Source organism: Eumetopias jubatus, unplaced genomic scaffold, assembly GCF_037043125.1.
Source record: "Eumetopias jubatus isolate StellerSeaLion01/CBP00866 unplaced genomic scaffold, mEumJub1_p1.0 scaffold_6, whole genome shotgun sequence".
NCBI lineage: Eukaryota > Metazoa > Chordata > Mammalia > Carnivora > Otariidae > Eumetopias > Eumetopias jubatus.
Genome location: NW_028274812.1, coordinates 85,910,806 through 85,928,604, shown reverse-complemented (window position 1 = coordinate 85,928,604; position 17,799 = coordinate 85,910,806). Strand labels below are relative to the sequence as shown.

Below are 17,799 nucleotides of genomic sequence, written 5' to 3'. Positions count from 1 at the left end.
ATGGTATATTTCTTTTTGCTTTTTTAAAAGCAGAGATAAGGGCTCCCAGAGGCAAAAACTACTCTGCACTTGTCTAACTCAGGTGACAACAAGCATATTCAAGAATAAGAATGATTTTATCTTAAAATGTATACAGATCTTAGACCTAATTCATTTTGGCTAAAGGATCTTAAATTGATGAAGTGAGCTTAGATGAATCCCTCAACCTCCTTGCTTTCTAGCATTGTTGAAGCACCTCGTCCTTTGGAGTTACGAACTGCCATGTTAAACCATGGCCTTGGTGGTTTAACTTTCCTTGGAAGGGATGTACTGTTGATGTAGTCAGTGATTTGAACAAAGACCTGATTTGTCCTCTCCTGACTTCTGAGATGGATGGCTTTCCATATACTCACACTCTTGCTGTCATTTATTAAAATCATGAATTTTTGTTCCTTTCATTCCCTTTAATTCTTGGACTAAGGTCCAGATTCTTGTCATATCATCTTGTCCTCATACTAAGCAGAACTCTGGCAGTATACTTCTTACATTGAGCCTGTATCTAGCGTCCAGTCAGAATTCCAACTGGAGAGGGTTCACGCACCTTGTCATAGCTCTTTGAAAGATGATATGAATGATTGATTTGAGTTACTTAGGTGTCATTTTTCAGGGTCAAAAAATCTCACTATCAGTAGTTTGACTAGTTGGAACTTTTATGGTAGCTGCATATTTCTAAGATCCTCATTGCATATTGACCCTAATCTGATATGTAAGCCTAATGTGATTATAATGCAAAACAGATAGCTACTATGCTGTTTATGTTAAGTGAAGGAATAACATAAAATACATAGTATGGATTAAGAACATGATTGTTGCCCGTGCTCTGTTGCCACAGAACACTCTTACTTCTTGTGTCTTTCTTTTTATGTACCCCTCATTTAGGCTACCGAGGACAGAAGGGAGAAAGAGGGGAGCCTGGAATTGGGCTTCCAGGGAGTCCGGGTCTCCCTGGGACTTCAGGTAATAGTGATATTATCTTCACAACACAAGCAAGCCTCTAAAAACAGGAACTGCATCTTCTCGCCTGTGGCCCTTATGTGTTGCTACAGGTGAAGTTGAATGACCCATGTTGGTTGGAGTGAGGGAGGAAGAGCCATATGTGATCTGCATTCTGATGGGGGTCTTTTATTTCATTAGCTCCGGGTTTGCCAGGCTCACCAGGTGCCCCAGGTCCCCAGGGCCCCCCAGGACCTAGTGGAAGATGTAATCCAGAAGATTGCCTCTATCCCGTGTCTCATGCCCGTCAGCGGACAGGTGGGAAATAAACACACCTGGGGAAGACTTGACATTGAGCTACCTTAATACTCTCAAACCCTCATGATATATGGGTGGCTTTTTTTTTTGGTTTTTGTTTTTGGTAGGCCAGACATTAAAAGCAACAATTGGAATCCTATTCCTATAGTAATTGGGATAGCAGCATTTTCAGCTTTTCCCAAATTCATTCCATATGTTTTGCTTCACCATTACTATGATTTTTATTCAGGATCTTCTATGAACTAAGCAAGCAGATCTTGTCATTAGTTCTTCTTCAAGATGAAATTACATCTTATGATTTAGTAGGCTGATGGTGATGTACATTTTCTAGACTTATCAACTTGTATTTGGCCTTTGATTTCTGAATTTTAAAGTTCCAGACTTCAAGTTTTCTTGGAGTTTAAATTTACCATCATTGCTAAAAATTTCAACTTCTTTGACATAGTGCATTGCTCCTGCTCAATGTTTTTTGATGACTTTTATAGCTGAAGATTTCTTATACCATCCTATGTCCATCCTGCTTATGCAGAGAAATAGATAGGCAATAAGAGCTTCACTTCATAACTCATTTTGGAAAAAAAAAAAACCCAGGAGGCTATTTTATCAGGGAGCCCAAAACCCACCATAGCCAACAACTGAAATGATTTTGTTAATTCTGTATAATGAGCTCAGTTCAAAGCAATCACCACTGGCATGAACATGTGCTGCATGAAGAGGGGAACAAAGTCCAATTGTACAAGAGTCCCACAAGAAAAGCCCAACACTGCAGTCTCTTTGCTGATTTTCTCATTTGGCAAACAGAAGGCAGTTTTCCCTAACAGGTGTTTGATGGCGGGGGCATCAAGCTGTCTTTGGTACCTTTGAAGCTTACATGGCCTAGCAAGGTCTTGGGGTCCTGGTATCCATTATCCTTCTGGCTGGATCACTCTAATTTTAAGACAAGAACTGGCCATCAGAACAAAGGATAGCAACTGGGAAAGAGACCCCTTGATCTAGAAGATGAAGGTGTTGTGCCTGCAGATGCATATCGAGGAGGTGAAGCCCAAAAGCTCTTACGGAGAAAGAGTATTCTCGAGAAACAGGGCAGCCAAGGAAAGCCACGGGACCGGATATGCAAGTAGCGCTCAGACCAAAGAGTTAGCACTAACTTCAGGGGAAAAAAACAGGCACTGTGCAGACAGCGTCTTCTGACGGGGAACGAAAGTACAGTGATCACCAACCCAGTTGCTTACTACGGTATTTTTATTGCCTAACTGTACATTATTTTGAGAAGGTGAAAACACCTGACTTTCTAAAACATTGGGCACGAGGATGTTGCTGAAATCTAAGCAGTGGGTCCCACAGATGCGGTGAGTGTGCGGCCCAGAGCCCTCCTGCCGGAAATGAGGAGGCCCCACCTCTTCAAAGAGCAGCGCAGATTCCAATCTGGTTAGAACAGGCTACAATGGTTGCTTTTATTTGTTCATTGGAAAACGGATTTGGAAGACAAGCCCACTGAAATTGGAACAAGCTGTGAACAGAGTTGTGTAGGGAGGCTTTTGTTCAAATGCACCCATGATTTGAACTGGTTTTCATTAGAGATGAACGAACTGCTGGTCAGGTCTTGTCAACGTGGCTGTGTGCACACACAACCATTTAGTTATTTCATATTGAATTATGTTGTATATTTCAATTCCAAGTTTGTTTCTTTTATTCTCTAAGGTTATTTATTTCCAATGTTTTTAACTTTAAATTGATTTTCTTCTTCAATTTTCCTTCCTGTGCAATACCTACCATGGTGCTGTGTTTTAGATTACACAATTGGAATATGCATATGCATTTTCTTAGTAAAATGATAAATTATGCCTCCCAAAAATGTACAGAGATCCAAAATCTGGTGCTATGTGTATATCTTGAGCTTTTAATTTGTTGAACTTTAATTTTTTGAATTTTCTGAAAGCTTACAACTCATCTGCCACTCCTTAATTTACTTGAACTTATCATGACGCTATACATTTTATATGTTTTCAAAGATTATTTTTTCATATTAATTAGTAGGTTGTTTATCCTTTTGCCTCTTTGCTAATCCAGAAGTACTTATTTTAGCGTGTTCATGTTCTCATGAACATTTTTGCTGCTGGTGATCAGTGTATTTTTCCTTGTTTTCTTTGAGTCTTATATACCCATAAAAAGACTCTGTTCATTTTCTCATTTTATAACTTATGTTCATTTTAATTCCACAGAATATGTCATGCATCCTTTCTTACAAATTGTATATTTAGGAACCTTTCTTTGTCTAAATTCCATTAACTGCTGGGCTGGTTTATTCCTGTTCCAAGAATTTGGATTTATTCAGGTGATTTAAGGGGGATGGGGAATGTCACGTTCTATGATGCATATGACAAAACAGAGCTCATTGATTCAAGCTCATTTGTTATAACTGACATATATGACTTAATCTACCTTTGGCATGAGTAGAAAAATGGGCCTGTGTCCACATGGAATGAGCTCTTCTCACCCTGCTTAACATTTACTTTCCAACACTTGCTCTTGTCTCACATGATCTGCAGCCAACAGCAATGAGAAAGCCTGAGCTCAGCTAACACAACACCAAATAAAGTGGACATTTGGCAGTTGCCTAATTCCCTTACTATCAAGGAAGTGGATAATTAAGGCCCTGAAGTAGGGTGGGAAATTTTCCCCTCCATAATTTGGTGGTGGCAAACTTTGTTGTATCATTTTATTCCATTCCGAAGCATTTGTTTACTTTCAGAGAGATGTCAGTAGTGTCCACAGCAGGGAAGAAGAATTATCAAATTTCCTGAATTCTCTCTTATTTGGACTCCAGAATAATTATAGGCCATGATGACAATTAGTAATTAAAACTGGGTTTGCCCTATATAAGTATGTTTGGATTCCAGTCTAACAATTTGTACCAAGATCAGTTAACACTTTCAGATAGAAATCTTTCTATGCAAAGAATAAGATGTGACTTCAATTAATATTCATAGCCTTTAGAATCTAAAGAAGAAGGAAGAATAATTCATGAGTTTGTTCATTGTTCTTTCCTGTTGAAGACATTAACCACTTCTTCCCGACCATAAGAGAAACACTACCAGTCTTAAACTTTGAAATTTTTCACTATGTGATCACAGTAATTTAATTAATAACTTTAAAGTAACACCATACGCTATTTCTATATTTCATGACATTGGTGAAACTAAAAATTTTGTCACTTACAGAGCTTAAGTAATTACCTTAAGATTTGTTGTAAAAATGTCATTTGGTGTTTGGATTATAAAATATTTTTTATGAATATGTTTTAGGAGTTAAATAAGACTTAGCTTTTCTGCAGTCTTTCTCATGTTGAGAACCTGTGATATACCTCCTTTGTCCACAAGATGGTGTATAAAGCAATTTGAATCAGAAGAACTGAACAGACTTGCAGAAATACAAGGCTACAAGTTTAGTGGACAACTAAATCAGACCCTTGCCTTTGCACTTATTTTTTTTATTTTTGTAAATAATTTCTTATTAATTTGTGTTTTGTTAATTTGTTTTAATTTATGTTCTTCCTCATTTTAAGTATCTTTATGAAGAAGGCACAATAACCTGTGATTCCTTGGCTGTTTCCATTTTATTTCTTAAGTGGACTTACATACCTGCCTAACTTGCAACTTTGCTATTGGTAACTTTATGTTATATACTACCCTCATATTTTGGTGATTAACATGAAAACATCTTAAGTATTCATCCTACTTTTTAGACAGGATACTCTCTTTTGATGGACAAGTAAAAAGCATTTAGCTTATCTCAAGAAGTAGACCATTTACAAAATTACACAATGTCTAAATCTCCATGTTTAAAGTACTTAAAATTTTTAAATTTAAAAATTAGATTTGTATAATGTTTCTATTTTCTAGAAATATATTGCTATTTACAAAAAAAAAGATAAGGAACACTGTTTGTCAAGTTACTATTTTAATTTTGCTAACAGAGGTAATAATACCCTGAAATTGAGAATTTCTAGGTTAAATTATATTCTTCAGTCTTTTCAATGAATTCTCAGAATCATTTTGCAGATTGGTTCATTGCTTTTGTTCTTTTTTTTTTTTCACATTTGCCTGTGTTCACTTTCTTAAGACATGTCAGTGTTTATTGTTCTTTCTTCCCAATGTTCTTTCTTAGAACTTTAGTGTTGAGGGACACACACACCCTCTCCCCACGCCACCCTTTTTTTTTAACCCTTTCCTCTCACAGACTACACAGGCTTCTAGGAGGAGAAAATGAAGAAAAGAACTGAATTTCTACCTTTTATGCCTCAGTACTTCTAAGTGACTCAGCCCATTGAATTCATTTACTAGTTGTCTGGCAGTGGTAGCATGATTTCTGTTAATTTTTTTTAATTACTAGGAGACTCAGGAAACAAGACAAATGGATGTTTTCAGTTTTACTGTGTTGGGTAGCTGGAGTTATAATCCAAACATTTTCCTCAACAAAATCATGCCAGACTAACTGGTCAGTTTAAACTGAATGAAGAACCAGTTGAGCACAGAGAAAGCTCACTCAGACAAGCAGACCCAGAAGAGCAAAAACTTACCTCAAAGATAAGACAGGCTTATAAAACCAAAGCCAAGTCTAAGAAAATCTAAATGGAAAACATTTCATGTTCACATAATATAGTGAAGAGTGATACATGGTACAACTCAGGAGTTAGCTACTTACTTCATGAATTTGTCAAAAGTGAATACTAATAAAGTAGCAGATTTCATTAAACTTATGGGGTAGTTCACTAAGAATTAAGTTCATCAGAAGGGTGTGTGTCATTTGACCATAATAAGCTTATGGGTGTAAAGATGCTAATTAATTTACAATTTTTCATTTTACGGTATTATTTAAAGTATATTTTAGGGATAAATATTTTTCAGTGTATTGATGTATTTAAATTCAGATTGTTTTATGGCATATTTTATAACTATTTATTTTTAAAATAACATTTAGGGTATATTTTTTCCCCATTTTGTTTGTTCTCTACCTTACCTCATCCAACTACTTAAGATTTCATTGGACATAATCATGTTAAGTGGAATGGCACTAGTTTTATTCCAAATCTCACTTGGATATAATGCTTTGAGGCCTTGATTCCTATATGTCCACAATACATAATAAGCTTTTCGCTTATCTTAGCAATAAAGGATTTGACCCTAAATCAGGGAATTCTAAGGTGCAGTTATTAACACCATTTCTACTCTCTACCACTTCACCGTTTCTCATGGCTGAAGCTCCACACTTAGCTCCATTCTGGTAGGTCTCAGCCACAAAGATGCCCCCAAAGCACTCGCATACCAAACGTGAGCCACACAGATGTCCAGAAAACCTGTAACTTGGACTATTGCGGGGTTCATGTTTATACCATGCAGGAGATTATGCCTTTGCTTGTCACAGGAATCAGTGCTTAGCTCATAATAATTAAGTTTATTACCCATCTCCCTGGCAGCTCATAAAAAGCCTGGTCTGATGATTGTGGATAAGAATTACAAGCAGAAACAAAAGTCAGAGAACAATCCATCCTTTGCAGCTTTTGTCACACAAAAGTGATCTCCTCACTAAAATCATTTAAGACTCACTGGTATTAGAGGGGCCTGAGCAAGATAAGAAATATCACAGTTAACTTTTCTCATAAATGTAAGCTCTTACATCATTAATGATAAGGCAATAGGCAATAAGAAGTTAAATACATAGCATGTTTCCTTAACAGAATTAATCACATCAAAACATGCCCGTGGATTTACATGTCTGTTTAGACTGGGAAATGATTTACATAGGTCTTAACTATTCTCATCTTCAGGTCTCCTTGTGATATAAGATTTCAATTAAATTAACCAGGTGCTCTCTACGGAATATTCTCAAGTCTTTTCACACACAGATCTTCAACGTGGAGGCCAAAGACTAATGCAAATAAATCTTAAAAAGAAAGTTTCTTGGAGCCAGTTTCCCTCATTTGTTCTCTCTCTAGTTAGTCTTAGAAAACTTGTTGGAGTCAAGAGTAAGATTTGGAAGCATGTTAAGGAGAAAGCATGGATTGCCATTTACAAAGACTAAAAATAATATCAGCGTCCTCTTTCTGATAACTGGATCTACCAAACAGATTACACTTCCCCTAGTTAATCATTTAAAGAGCATTTGAGCATGTGTATTTAGAGTCCTACATTGTAATGGTTAACAGATTGTGATTTAAGAGTTCCTGAGCCATATGTACTTAATACCACCATCCCAGATCACAAGCTCACTGAAAAGGGTTAAGTACACAAATGAAAAGGATTTGCTTTACTCAATGGGAAAAAAAGGACTTGACCTATATTTATTGAGCACAAATATTGTTTATTAAAGATATTTAAAACCATTTATGTCCATTGCAAAATTTGTAAATGGCAGAATCACTAGCTTGCTAGTATTTTTTTTCTCATTAGTACTTTTTCACTCCTTTTGCCAGGGCTAACAGAAAAAAAGCAACTTTCTTGATATTTGGTATGATTTTATGTATTTTTAGTGATCTTCTCTCTATAATGGCTTATTTGTAAACTCATAGATATTATATGCCAGAAACACTGTTGTAGCCAAAAAAATTAAATAATAGAGGTGATCTTCTAAAGTAGGGATTCTAGCTTATTTCAGGTGGCAAATAAATCAGATTTTACTAATGATGTTTAAGAATAGCAATATTCGTTTAGACAGTTGGATATATAAAGTGTCTATAATCAAATCAATCATGTAACTGATAGGACTACTAGTTCATACTCTTCTGCTAGACAGAAGTCAATTATCCCAAACCATGCCAGTGAATTTATGTGCTCAGTCAACCTTGGAAGTGATTTCCATAGTTCTTAACCAACCTGTCAGATGTTTGGGATGAAAATCATATCATAATGCCATAGAAGCACTGACTAGAAATAAAGCAGTGATCATTTGCCCTTGAGTAATATGCCAGTTTCTAACCAGCCTTAATTATTCACACACTCTTCTCTCAGTGAGTGCTCTAGGTGGCACTTCACCCAACTTTTAAAAATATCTCAAGGAGGTTTGGAACTTTCTGTTTTGCTAGAGAGAGATTTGGCTTAATTAAATATTTATCAACTCTCATTGGAGAGGATTTGTTGGATGCTTTTCTTTGCAATTTCTCAGTCAAGTATTAATGGCTTCTGTAAACTATTTCACTTAACTGAATTTACAATGGATTGTTCCCACCATTTGGAATGTACTAGTTTTGCATAATCTATTTGTAAGTGGTTGTTTCCAGTATTGCTTATGGTATCCGTGGGACTTGCTGTACAGCCTTTCATATATCAGGTTTGTAAAACAGTTGAATGAACTGTTCCTTGAAATTTTATTTTTTAAAAATTTTCTTATGAATACAACATAGAACTGGGAAACATATTTATTTGGTTATCTAATTTTTCTTTTGTTGTATTTGATGTCACTCCAGTTAAAATAAAACCATCTTTGTGGAAAGACAAGGCCGTTTCTTTGCATTTATTTGGTTAAATATTGCAGTACCTAAAAAGGTTTGCCATTTATATAAAGATCATTTTAAGTAGTTAGAATGGATGTCTCTATTTCCAAAAATTATCTATTCTACATGAAGGAAAACATCCTTTTCAGTGTGTGTAAATGGCATTCATTTATGCAGCCAAGTTGGAATCATTCTCCTGAAGCACAATCCATGCTCAAAGCACAGAACTAGATACTCTGAGCAGTTTTAAAGAAATCCAAATGCAGGGAGAGGGGAGGCGTGCCCGGATGGCTCATTCGGTAGAGTATGCGACTCTTGATCTTGGGTCATGAGTTCAAGGCCCATGTTGGATGTGGAGATTACTTAAATAAATAAATAAATCCTTTTAAAAACTTAAAGAAATCCAAATACAAATTAAATAATGATTGATTTGGCCAAATAGGCCTAAAATTTTCAAATGTATAGCAAGTACACAAAAGAAAAAAACCTGGTATCAAAGATCCTATTAGGGCTCACTCCCCCTTGACTTGAGATAACTGAATTCCATAAACCAACTGGAGATATTGACTGTTTTGAGCACTGTGCTATGCCCCTGGGAGAAGTTACTACAACATAAAATTAATATATTAAGTCTGATCAATAGTTGATAGAAATGTCAATAAAATAGCCAGTAGTGTGACTATGTAAATAGTAAGAAGTGCTTGAGCAGTCGGGCAATACCTATCCTATTGATAAGAATAAAGTGCTTTAGCTGAGCTGTCGTTATAAAATGTCTACGAAAAATGGTGAAACATAAATCATTTTTGCAGCAGTGAAGTTCTGAATAGGAAGGAGCTAACCACTGAAACAAAAGCAGTGGTTCCTAACCTAGAAACCAAGTCTGAAATGAAGTCTGAAATAGTCTGCCAACATGTTTGTACAGACGCACTCATGTGTTTTTCTGGGATGATGGCCCCATAGCTTTCATTAAAATTTCAAAAAGGTCCTTGAAGCTCTCCTGCACACTGCACACATACACACAAAGAACTATCCCCAGGGTAACACGCCCTAGGGAACAGGAAAGGTTTTTTTAATTTCTCCACAGAGAAAAAGCACTACTATCATAAACATGCCTATAGAAATACCAGTAACTAGAAATTTTTCAATGTATCTAAATAAGTTCAGTGACTTCATTGAACATGATTATTCATAAGAAAACATGCAAGAGATTAAGAAACCAAATTTATTTCTTCTTTGGTACAACCAGGGATGTTACCTCAAACCTTGAAAATAAATAACCTCATTAAAACTTATGAATGTCAGGATATTAAAATTCCTTCTTTGCTTCACATAGAAGAGCTCAAAACATTAATGGGTTTGGGATACAGTACAGTTCAACAAAAATCCAGGCTGACTACAAAAACCAACACGTGAGGTAAGGAAATCATTGTGGACGGCTCCCGAGAGGACACAATGCCGGGCGTTTTAAGCACCAGTTCTAGTGACTACAGTGAGGTTTCTTCCTCACTGGTCTGATAATCCTCTGTACAACCGAAACAGTAATCTGAGAACAACATCTAAATAAAAAAGGAAAAGAACTACTCCAGCTAAGGAAAACCAAACAGTCGTCCTTCTTTATTGGCACAGCAGCCCACGACGGGTCACACATGTACAGCGCGCTAAAGTTCAACATCCCCGGAATAGGATTATAAATTTATTTAAAGGGAGGGTTTGGGGGTTTTGTTTTTGTCTTTATCTGATGACTCTCCTGTCTCCCCTCCAAGGGAAAAGCAAGAGAATTTATTGAATAGCACCATTGTTTTAAATTTGTCATCAAGACTTATGTAATAACGTTGACGGTAATGCATCGTTGTCTCTTGCCTCAGCTTCGGTGGTGTTTCTCCTCCTGCTCCTTTGCCAGGCATGGTTTATGCAGACAGCCACATGGCACTAAGCTTTTCACTGATCGGGACCTTTGATAAATGCCCGTTGCCCAGCCTGCAGGGTGCAGGAGGCTGGCTCGCAAAACCCAGGAGGGCCAGGAGGGCCCGGGGGGCCAGGTACCCCGGGAATTCCTGCCACCCCTGGGGGGCCTCGCTCGCCATCCCGGCCATTCCTCCCGTAGCTGGCAGGACCTGGTTCACCTGAAACATAAACGATTGCACATGTGAACAGGAGAACCCCGAAGGCTGTGAGCTGGCTGAAGGCCCCGGACTCCCTCCCCCAGCCCAGCTGGGTACACACAGGGCCTTAGTAAGTGCTTTTGGAAAGGATGGATGAAGATCAATGATGATGATGATGATGATAAAATTCCTTTGCTGGACTTGGGTTTCTTAGAAATTAAAAATGGAAGGAGGCCTCAGCATCTCCAGTACGGTAGCCTCTAGCCACATGTCTATTGAGCACTGAAATGTGGCTAAGTCAAATTGGGATGAACTGTAAGAGTGTAAAACACACCTGGACTTTGAAAAATTAAAATATATTTCATTAATAATTTTTGTTCTTATTACATGATAAAATGATAATATTTTGCACGCAATGGGTTAAACTGTATTATTAAAATTAATTTCACCTGATTCTCTTGACGTTGATAATGTGGCTACTAGCAGATTTAAAATTATGCACACAAGTCTCCTTGTGGCTCACATTGTATTTCTCCAGTGGCGTCATCCCTAATAGGTGATCTGTCCCCAGACAGGGAGTACAAGTGTAGCTCAGTGGTTAGAAGCATAGAATTTAGAGACAGACAGCTCTAAGTTCTTGCTCTGCCATTTGTGAATAGGGTGACATTAGCAAGTCACTAAACGTTCAGTTTCTTCATCTCCAAGATGGGACGATACCTTCCTTAAAACTAAATTCCATGCCTGAAAGCATCTAATAAATAGGGGCTATTATGATTATGAGGATATCACTGATGGATGTCTTAGAAGCCTGTGCAATGCACCTACAAACTTCCCAGATGTTTTCTCATCAGGGGTTCACCCCTACGTGAATTGTGTCATGGCCTGAGTTCCTTGGGAGCATTTTCTCCCTCTGTCATGTTCAAAGGTTGTTTGGTCACCCCATGGTACTCTGAAGCAGAGTACCCCATAACAGAGAGGAATTTCTGCTGAATGTTTACGCACCCCATCATACCAGCAGTGTTTTCGCACTATTAGCGTAAAGATGGCAGGAAGAAACCGGTATGAGACAAATTGTATACGCCATGATGATATAGTTTATATCACAGAGATCCTCATTCCATCTCAGCCATCCTGCCTCGGCCATTCAGCCAGACGGCGAACATGTTCAGTTATGTATTTACTTAGATTTACTTTCCTTCTCTCTCAGTGATTTTAGTTTTCTTTTTCTATTTTCGTGGTCTTATTACACGTGTCTTTTATTGGTCTTACTAGAGCGGTCTGGTCTTATTAAGTCGTCTTATTACATATATCTCACATATTTTCATTTATTTTAGATTTTATTTATTTATTTGACAGAGAGAGCACGAGCACAAGTAGGCAGAGCGGCAGGCAGAGGGAGAGGGAGAAGCAGGCTGTCTGCGGAGCGGGGAGCCCGACGGGACTGGATCTCAGGACCTGGGATCATGACCTGAGCCGAAGGCAGACACTAACAGACCGAGCCACCCAGGCGTCCTCTCACATACTTTTAGAAGGAAGATAGATTAGAGATCTTATTTTGTATGTAAGATCTCATTCTTCCTGTGATTCTCTCAATTAGATCCACACACAGCAAGATAGAACAACATATTATTAAGTTTTAAGAGAATAATTATCTTTGATTCTATCCATCTCAAGGCTGTAGATAAGCAGAGATGTAAGTAATTTCCCCTAATATATCCCATAAGCCTCCATTTAACTATATTAAGTTGTAGTGAAGCAGATGATTGTGTTTTCCTCTAAAGACCAGGCCCCTGCAAAAGTCTTTCCCTAATCAAGAGCACCTATAAATAAGCCTCTAGCAGAGCCTCTTCCGGTCTCCTGATACAAGCAGTTGTTCAAAGTTGCTCTTTTAAGGTTTAAAAGCTAGGCCAGATAAAGGGGTACATAAAGGGTAACTTTCATAACCTTAGGAGCGGCACTATTCCCATGGAGACATACCAGGTCTGCCTTCACAAAATCAAATCAAGATGAAGAGGAGAAAAATGCCCAAAGGAGAGGTCACAAGCCAAATGACCCCAGAGGCAAAGCGGGTAAGGCAGATTCGCGAACAGAGGGGAGCCTATGAGCCAACCCCTATTTTTGTAAATAGTTCTATTAGAACAGAGCCATGGCCGTTCACATGCATATTGCCAACGGCTGCTTTTTAAGGGCAGAGTTGTATAACCACCACGGAGCCCGCAGGGCACACAGATCCAAAAACTCCGGTCTTTTACAGAAAAAGTTTGCTGGCCCTTAAGGTAGTAAGGAAATGCCCTGCAGTCTTTACGAGAAGAAAACTGATATAATGAGAACTCCCCATCGGTGGTAGGGAGGCAACAGGGAGGACGGAGGCCTGGGGCAGCTCGGCTCCCTCCCGCCAACAGCTGCGACGAGTGAAGATGCACCGGAGCCTGCAGAACCTCTGCTAATTGTCAAGGAAAGTTAGAAGCTGCATTCTTGAATAGGTCTCTCCGTTTCTACATGTTACCAACTAATTCAAATTTTTATTGAACATTTGTACAGCCAGCCTCCTGCCTAAAACCTTAAACTTAAGGGAATTTATTCTCTACTACACAACAATATTAGAAAGCAGAAGGAAAGGGGTGCCTGGGTGGCTCAGTCGTTTTTGTCTGCCTTCGGCTCAGGTCATGGTCCCAGGGTCCTGGGATCGAGTCCCGCATCGGGCTCCCTGCTCAGCGGGAAGCCTGCTTCTCCCTCTACCTCTGCTGCCTCTCTGCCTACTTGTGCTCTCTCTCTGTCAAATAAGTAAAATCTTTAAACAATTTTTTTTTTTTTTTTTTTTTTACTTTATCTGGGGCGTCTGGGTGGCTCAGTCGTAAAGCGTCTGCCTTCGGGTCAGGTCCCTTCCCCGCTACTCTAACCCAGCCGTATTTCCATACCCACTGAGGAGCTAATTCTGCCGAGGTGTGTGCGCGATTGCACGTGCGCGGGCCGGCATGTGTGGGTGGGAGGGTGTCTTTTGTTTAATTCTTTGCACCTGAATTGACTAGGGAGTAAAAAGAGGCACAATAACCAAGAGTAGTACTGGTTCTTCTGGAGCTCTATCATAAGAAACTAAAGATATTTTTTCTGAGGTTTTGTCCTGTAGGAATGACCAGAGGAAAAAAAAAAACAGCCGTCAAATAACAGATCATCATCAATTTCTGGTGAGTCCGCACCCTGGGCATTTACTCTCAAATGTTACTGTTTAGGATGTAATTTTAGGGTGACACTATGTCACAGTCCAAGTCACTGAAGAAGTCCAGCTGTTGCCTTAGCGAGTATCTATAAACTACCCTCCAACTCTTCAGAAGAAAACAGATCTGAAGTGTTTTAATTCTGCTTTGTCTGCCTCGTGGGTCTGTTAGCTGCACTAACTAGCTAATGATTACACAGTTTTCTGAAATTTCAAGGACCTAGAAAAACGTTACGGCCAAATATTTCGTTATTTTTTAAAATGAATGTCTATGTCATTCTCTGTGCGAACACTAGAGGGTAGTCATGTTACATTGATGGAGACCAGTCCCCGCTGGAACATTCTGAAGGATCGAATAACATGCCGCAGAGTGAAAGGACTGTGTATAAAGGCCTTAAAAAAAAAAAAAGGCTGAAAGTAATTTTCAGCATTAATTTGGTGATTTATCCACGGGTTATGTAAAATGTTTGTATGTTCCAGGGACTTCCTTACATTTCTCACCTTATGCAGAGCTTACTTTTGTGGTGTTTGACAAAGCGTATTTTTAAGGAATTGGTATAAAGCCGTTTGTTTATGTAAGATCCCCATAGCCAAATAAAATAGCTGCAGTGATGGAAATAGGATAAATGGCTACTGCTAAACCAGCCTAAACTGAGTGTGCCCTTGGTTTGGGGCTTATTGGGGTTTTTTCCACTCAATATTCACAAGCAAAGCTCACCTCTGTGCAAATTTTGCATAAGAAACCTAAATAGCCCAGTCGCCTAGTGTGACCCTGCACAAAGCCAGCTCTACCCTTCTCTCCTCGTCCAAGAAGGGAAAGTGTGTCAGTTCACAAGCCACATTCCTGGTGGTCACATACATATGAGTCCTTATTGAACTGGCTTCTTCCCCTCATGAGTTTGCACAGTGGAGATCAGGACCTGTTATTAAATATGTTTCCTTAAAATTCTCAGAGCGTCAAGGAATGGTCCCAAGTAGGCAAGTTAAGTGGCAGCAGGGCATAGAGATTTACCCTTAATGAGACAACCCAATCAAGCAATACCACCAAAGGCCTGTGGGAAGAAACCGAAGGTGGGGGTGGAGGGTTGAGGGCATCTAAAGTCCCAGGGATCTCTAATGTGATCCACTCTGCTCTGTGAGAGAGACCAAAAGGAATCAAGACACTAAGTGGTTATGGGACTTGCTGAAGTTATATGGCTAGAGTGGCGGAGACAAACGAATCACATTACTAGACAGCCAGCTCAACATTTTGTCTACTACATGAACCTGGACCTAGAAAGGACGAATATTTGCCTCTGTCACTTATTACCTGAGAGACCTTTGTTAGAGCAGGTGAACTTTGTAAGTCTGTATTTCCTCAAACATAAACAGAGGAATACAAAATAATAATAGCTAAGTTTGCAGCATACCGGCCATATGCCAGGCACGGTTCTAAGTGTTTCACATGTATTAACATGTACATAGATCCTCCTAAATAACTCTAGAAGGTACATGTGGCTATTAACCTTGTGATATGGAAGAGAAACCGAAGTGCTAGGAGGTGAAGCAGCTGCAAGTAAGTGACAGCCATGTATGCACCCTGGAAGCTTGGCTCCAGAGTCCATCCTTCCTAAATACATATTCTGCCTCCCTCTGGCCGTGGGAAACAGACTGGAGGATTCATGGGTACTTTTTAGACAACAGAGCACTTCAGCCAAAATGATAGCGTGGCGGTTATAATAATGATCTATGGTCCATAGGAAGCAATGTACCATTACAGCCCCAAAGGGCCGCATAATACTTAACACTGAATAGTGAGATACGATATGGAGAGGAGACAAAGAACTAAGGCCGTCCATGAAGAGCAAAGGAATTCTGATAACTGATAATTAATGTATTAGTTACATTTTTTTTCCAAATATATCAGATGTGTTTGCATCAGGAAGAATGATCAAATGAACTTTTTTCACCCAGGAGGATTTAAGTCCCGAATCCAAGTCCCAATTAAGAGACAAGGAAGGTTGCGGGATGTCCTGTTCTGCACGATGTTTCTTTTAGGTACCAGACAAGTCCCTGCACCGAGTGCTACTGGAAGTTCCTCCAGGCCCTGAAGTCCTATTACTGTTATGTTTGTGAGAGACCAGAAATCACATTCCAGGCTCTGCCAGGGAAATTAAAAAGCCCAGCCTCTCAGTGGACAGTGAACTCGTTCAATAATTTACTGTGAACCAGTACTTTGCATTTATGGTTTGGAGCCAGAAGTCACCCAATGTCATAGAGCTAGTAAGTGACAGAGTCAAAATTTGAACCCAGGATGTCTGAACTGTGGAGCTCCCAAATAGCCCACTTTCCCAGTACTAGCTTAAGGGGAGGAATGACCCAAAAAGCTCTTGTTTGGGGACTGATGGATTCGAGAAATTGTTAGCTAAGCATATTCATAGTGTAGACGAGAGAATGTGAGCTGACCTGAAAACCAAAGTACCCAGCCGGCGCCTAGGGACTGGGGGAAACATAAACCCTTTGTGCCAGTGCGCAAAAGCACTTGCAAAACTGCATGCTTTTGAAAGGTAGCCCAAACTTTTAAAATATAATCTGAAACTCAGATTTCCCACTAAATAATGTCAGTATCCTTTCAAGGGAAATATAACAAAAGCATAGACCAAGAAGACCAGTTTTCGGAGCAGTACCAGGAAGCAAGGGACAGGGACTGGCAAAAGGTAGAAAGGAAAAGGCAAAGGGCAGGGGCAGCAGTCCTGAAATAGCCCATAGATGTTTTTAACAAATCATATTTAAGTATTAAATCCAAGACCAGCTCTAACAAGTTAATGTTTTCATAAGGGAGACAAGTGAGGACCAGGCAAAGCTGCCAGTGATGAGCTCATCCCGCCTTAACCACTGTGCCCACACGCAAATGTCTGATGTACTAAAAAGCAAATCAGGGAAGCCCCTTTTTGGGAGAGCAATGGCCCAAGAGCACACGTAAAGCCCTCCCAGTCAGAGTCAGCAAATCTGAGTGGGTTACTGCATGTGGGGAATAACGTGTCCCCTCACAACAGCCTGGGACACTGCACTTACGGAGCTGGGTCTGCCTCAGTCTTCCCATTTGAAACCCAAAACATGGTTTATCAACAGAGTTTTTGAAACTAAGAGTCATCAGAAATGATAATATATTTCTGATAAAGGAAAATCTTGCCAAGAATGCAAGTTGCTGGTCTGAGAACTGTTACGTGATTTGTCAACAAAATAGGAGAAGGAGAACTTGTAAGGCAATCCTACAATATACAGATAAGTAAATTGTAATGGTATTTTTATCAACTTTAAACCACCTATTGCTACCACTGATAAAGGAGGAAAGCACTCAGTAAATTCTATTTCCCTCTCCTCTTCTAAACATCCATCAATGAATGTAGACTTTATCATACACTGAAATCTTCTCTTGGTCCCATGTAGCTTCAACCAGATTTTCTTTCCTTTTCCAATCATAAAAACTTCCTTTCCCAATCACGAAAATTTATCAAGTTGTGAAAGCATCTTGACAGACCCATGAATCACAGCTTTAGCAAAGCAGTGTTTGAGCCATCTCCAAATGTATTCGTATTAAAAAAAAATTTAATGAGAAAGCAATTCCCAGGAACAATGAAATGGATAATGAGAAAGCAGTGTTTTTGGCTGCAATTAAGAGTCATGATTGAATAGGTAAGCCTCTGTCAGAATTAGAAAATGAG

The 17,799-nt window shown here is 39.1% G+C and overlaps 2 protein-coding genes across 3 annotated transcripts in view; one reads left to right on the top strand and one right to left on the bottom strand.

Annotated features, from left to right (window-relative positions):
- COL19A1 (collagen type XIX alpha 1 chain) overlaps nucleotides 1-1,301 on the top strand; it is a 311,655-nt gene extending 310,354 nt beyond the window's left edge. The window contains exons 49-50 of the mRNA XM_088023753.1: nucleotides 919-996; nucleotides 1,174-1,301. Coding sequence (XP_087879879.1) covers nucleotides 919-996; nucleotides 1,174-1,301 — 206 coding nt within the window. The remainder of the gene's footprint in view (nucleotides 1-918; nucleotides 997-1,173) is intronic.
- A 9,416-nt stretch (nucleotides 1,302-10,717) lies between these two features.
- The window catches only part of COL9A1 (collagen type IX alpha 1 chain), an 84,573-nt gene continuing 77,491 nt past the window's right edge, over nucleotides 10,718-17,799 (bottom strand). For both annotated transcript variants that reach the window (XM_028097803.2, XM_088024324.1), the window contains one exon: nucleotides 10,718-10,902. In XM_028097803.2, coding sequence (XP_027953604.1) covers nucleotides 10,718-10,902 — 185 coding nt within the window. The remainder of the gene's footprint in view (nucleotides 10,903-17,799) is intronic.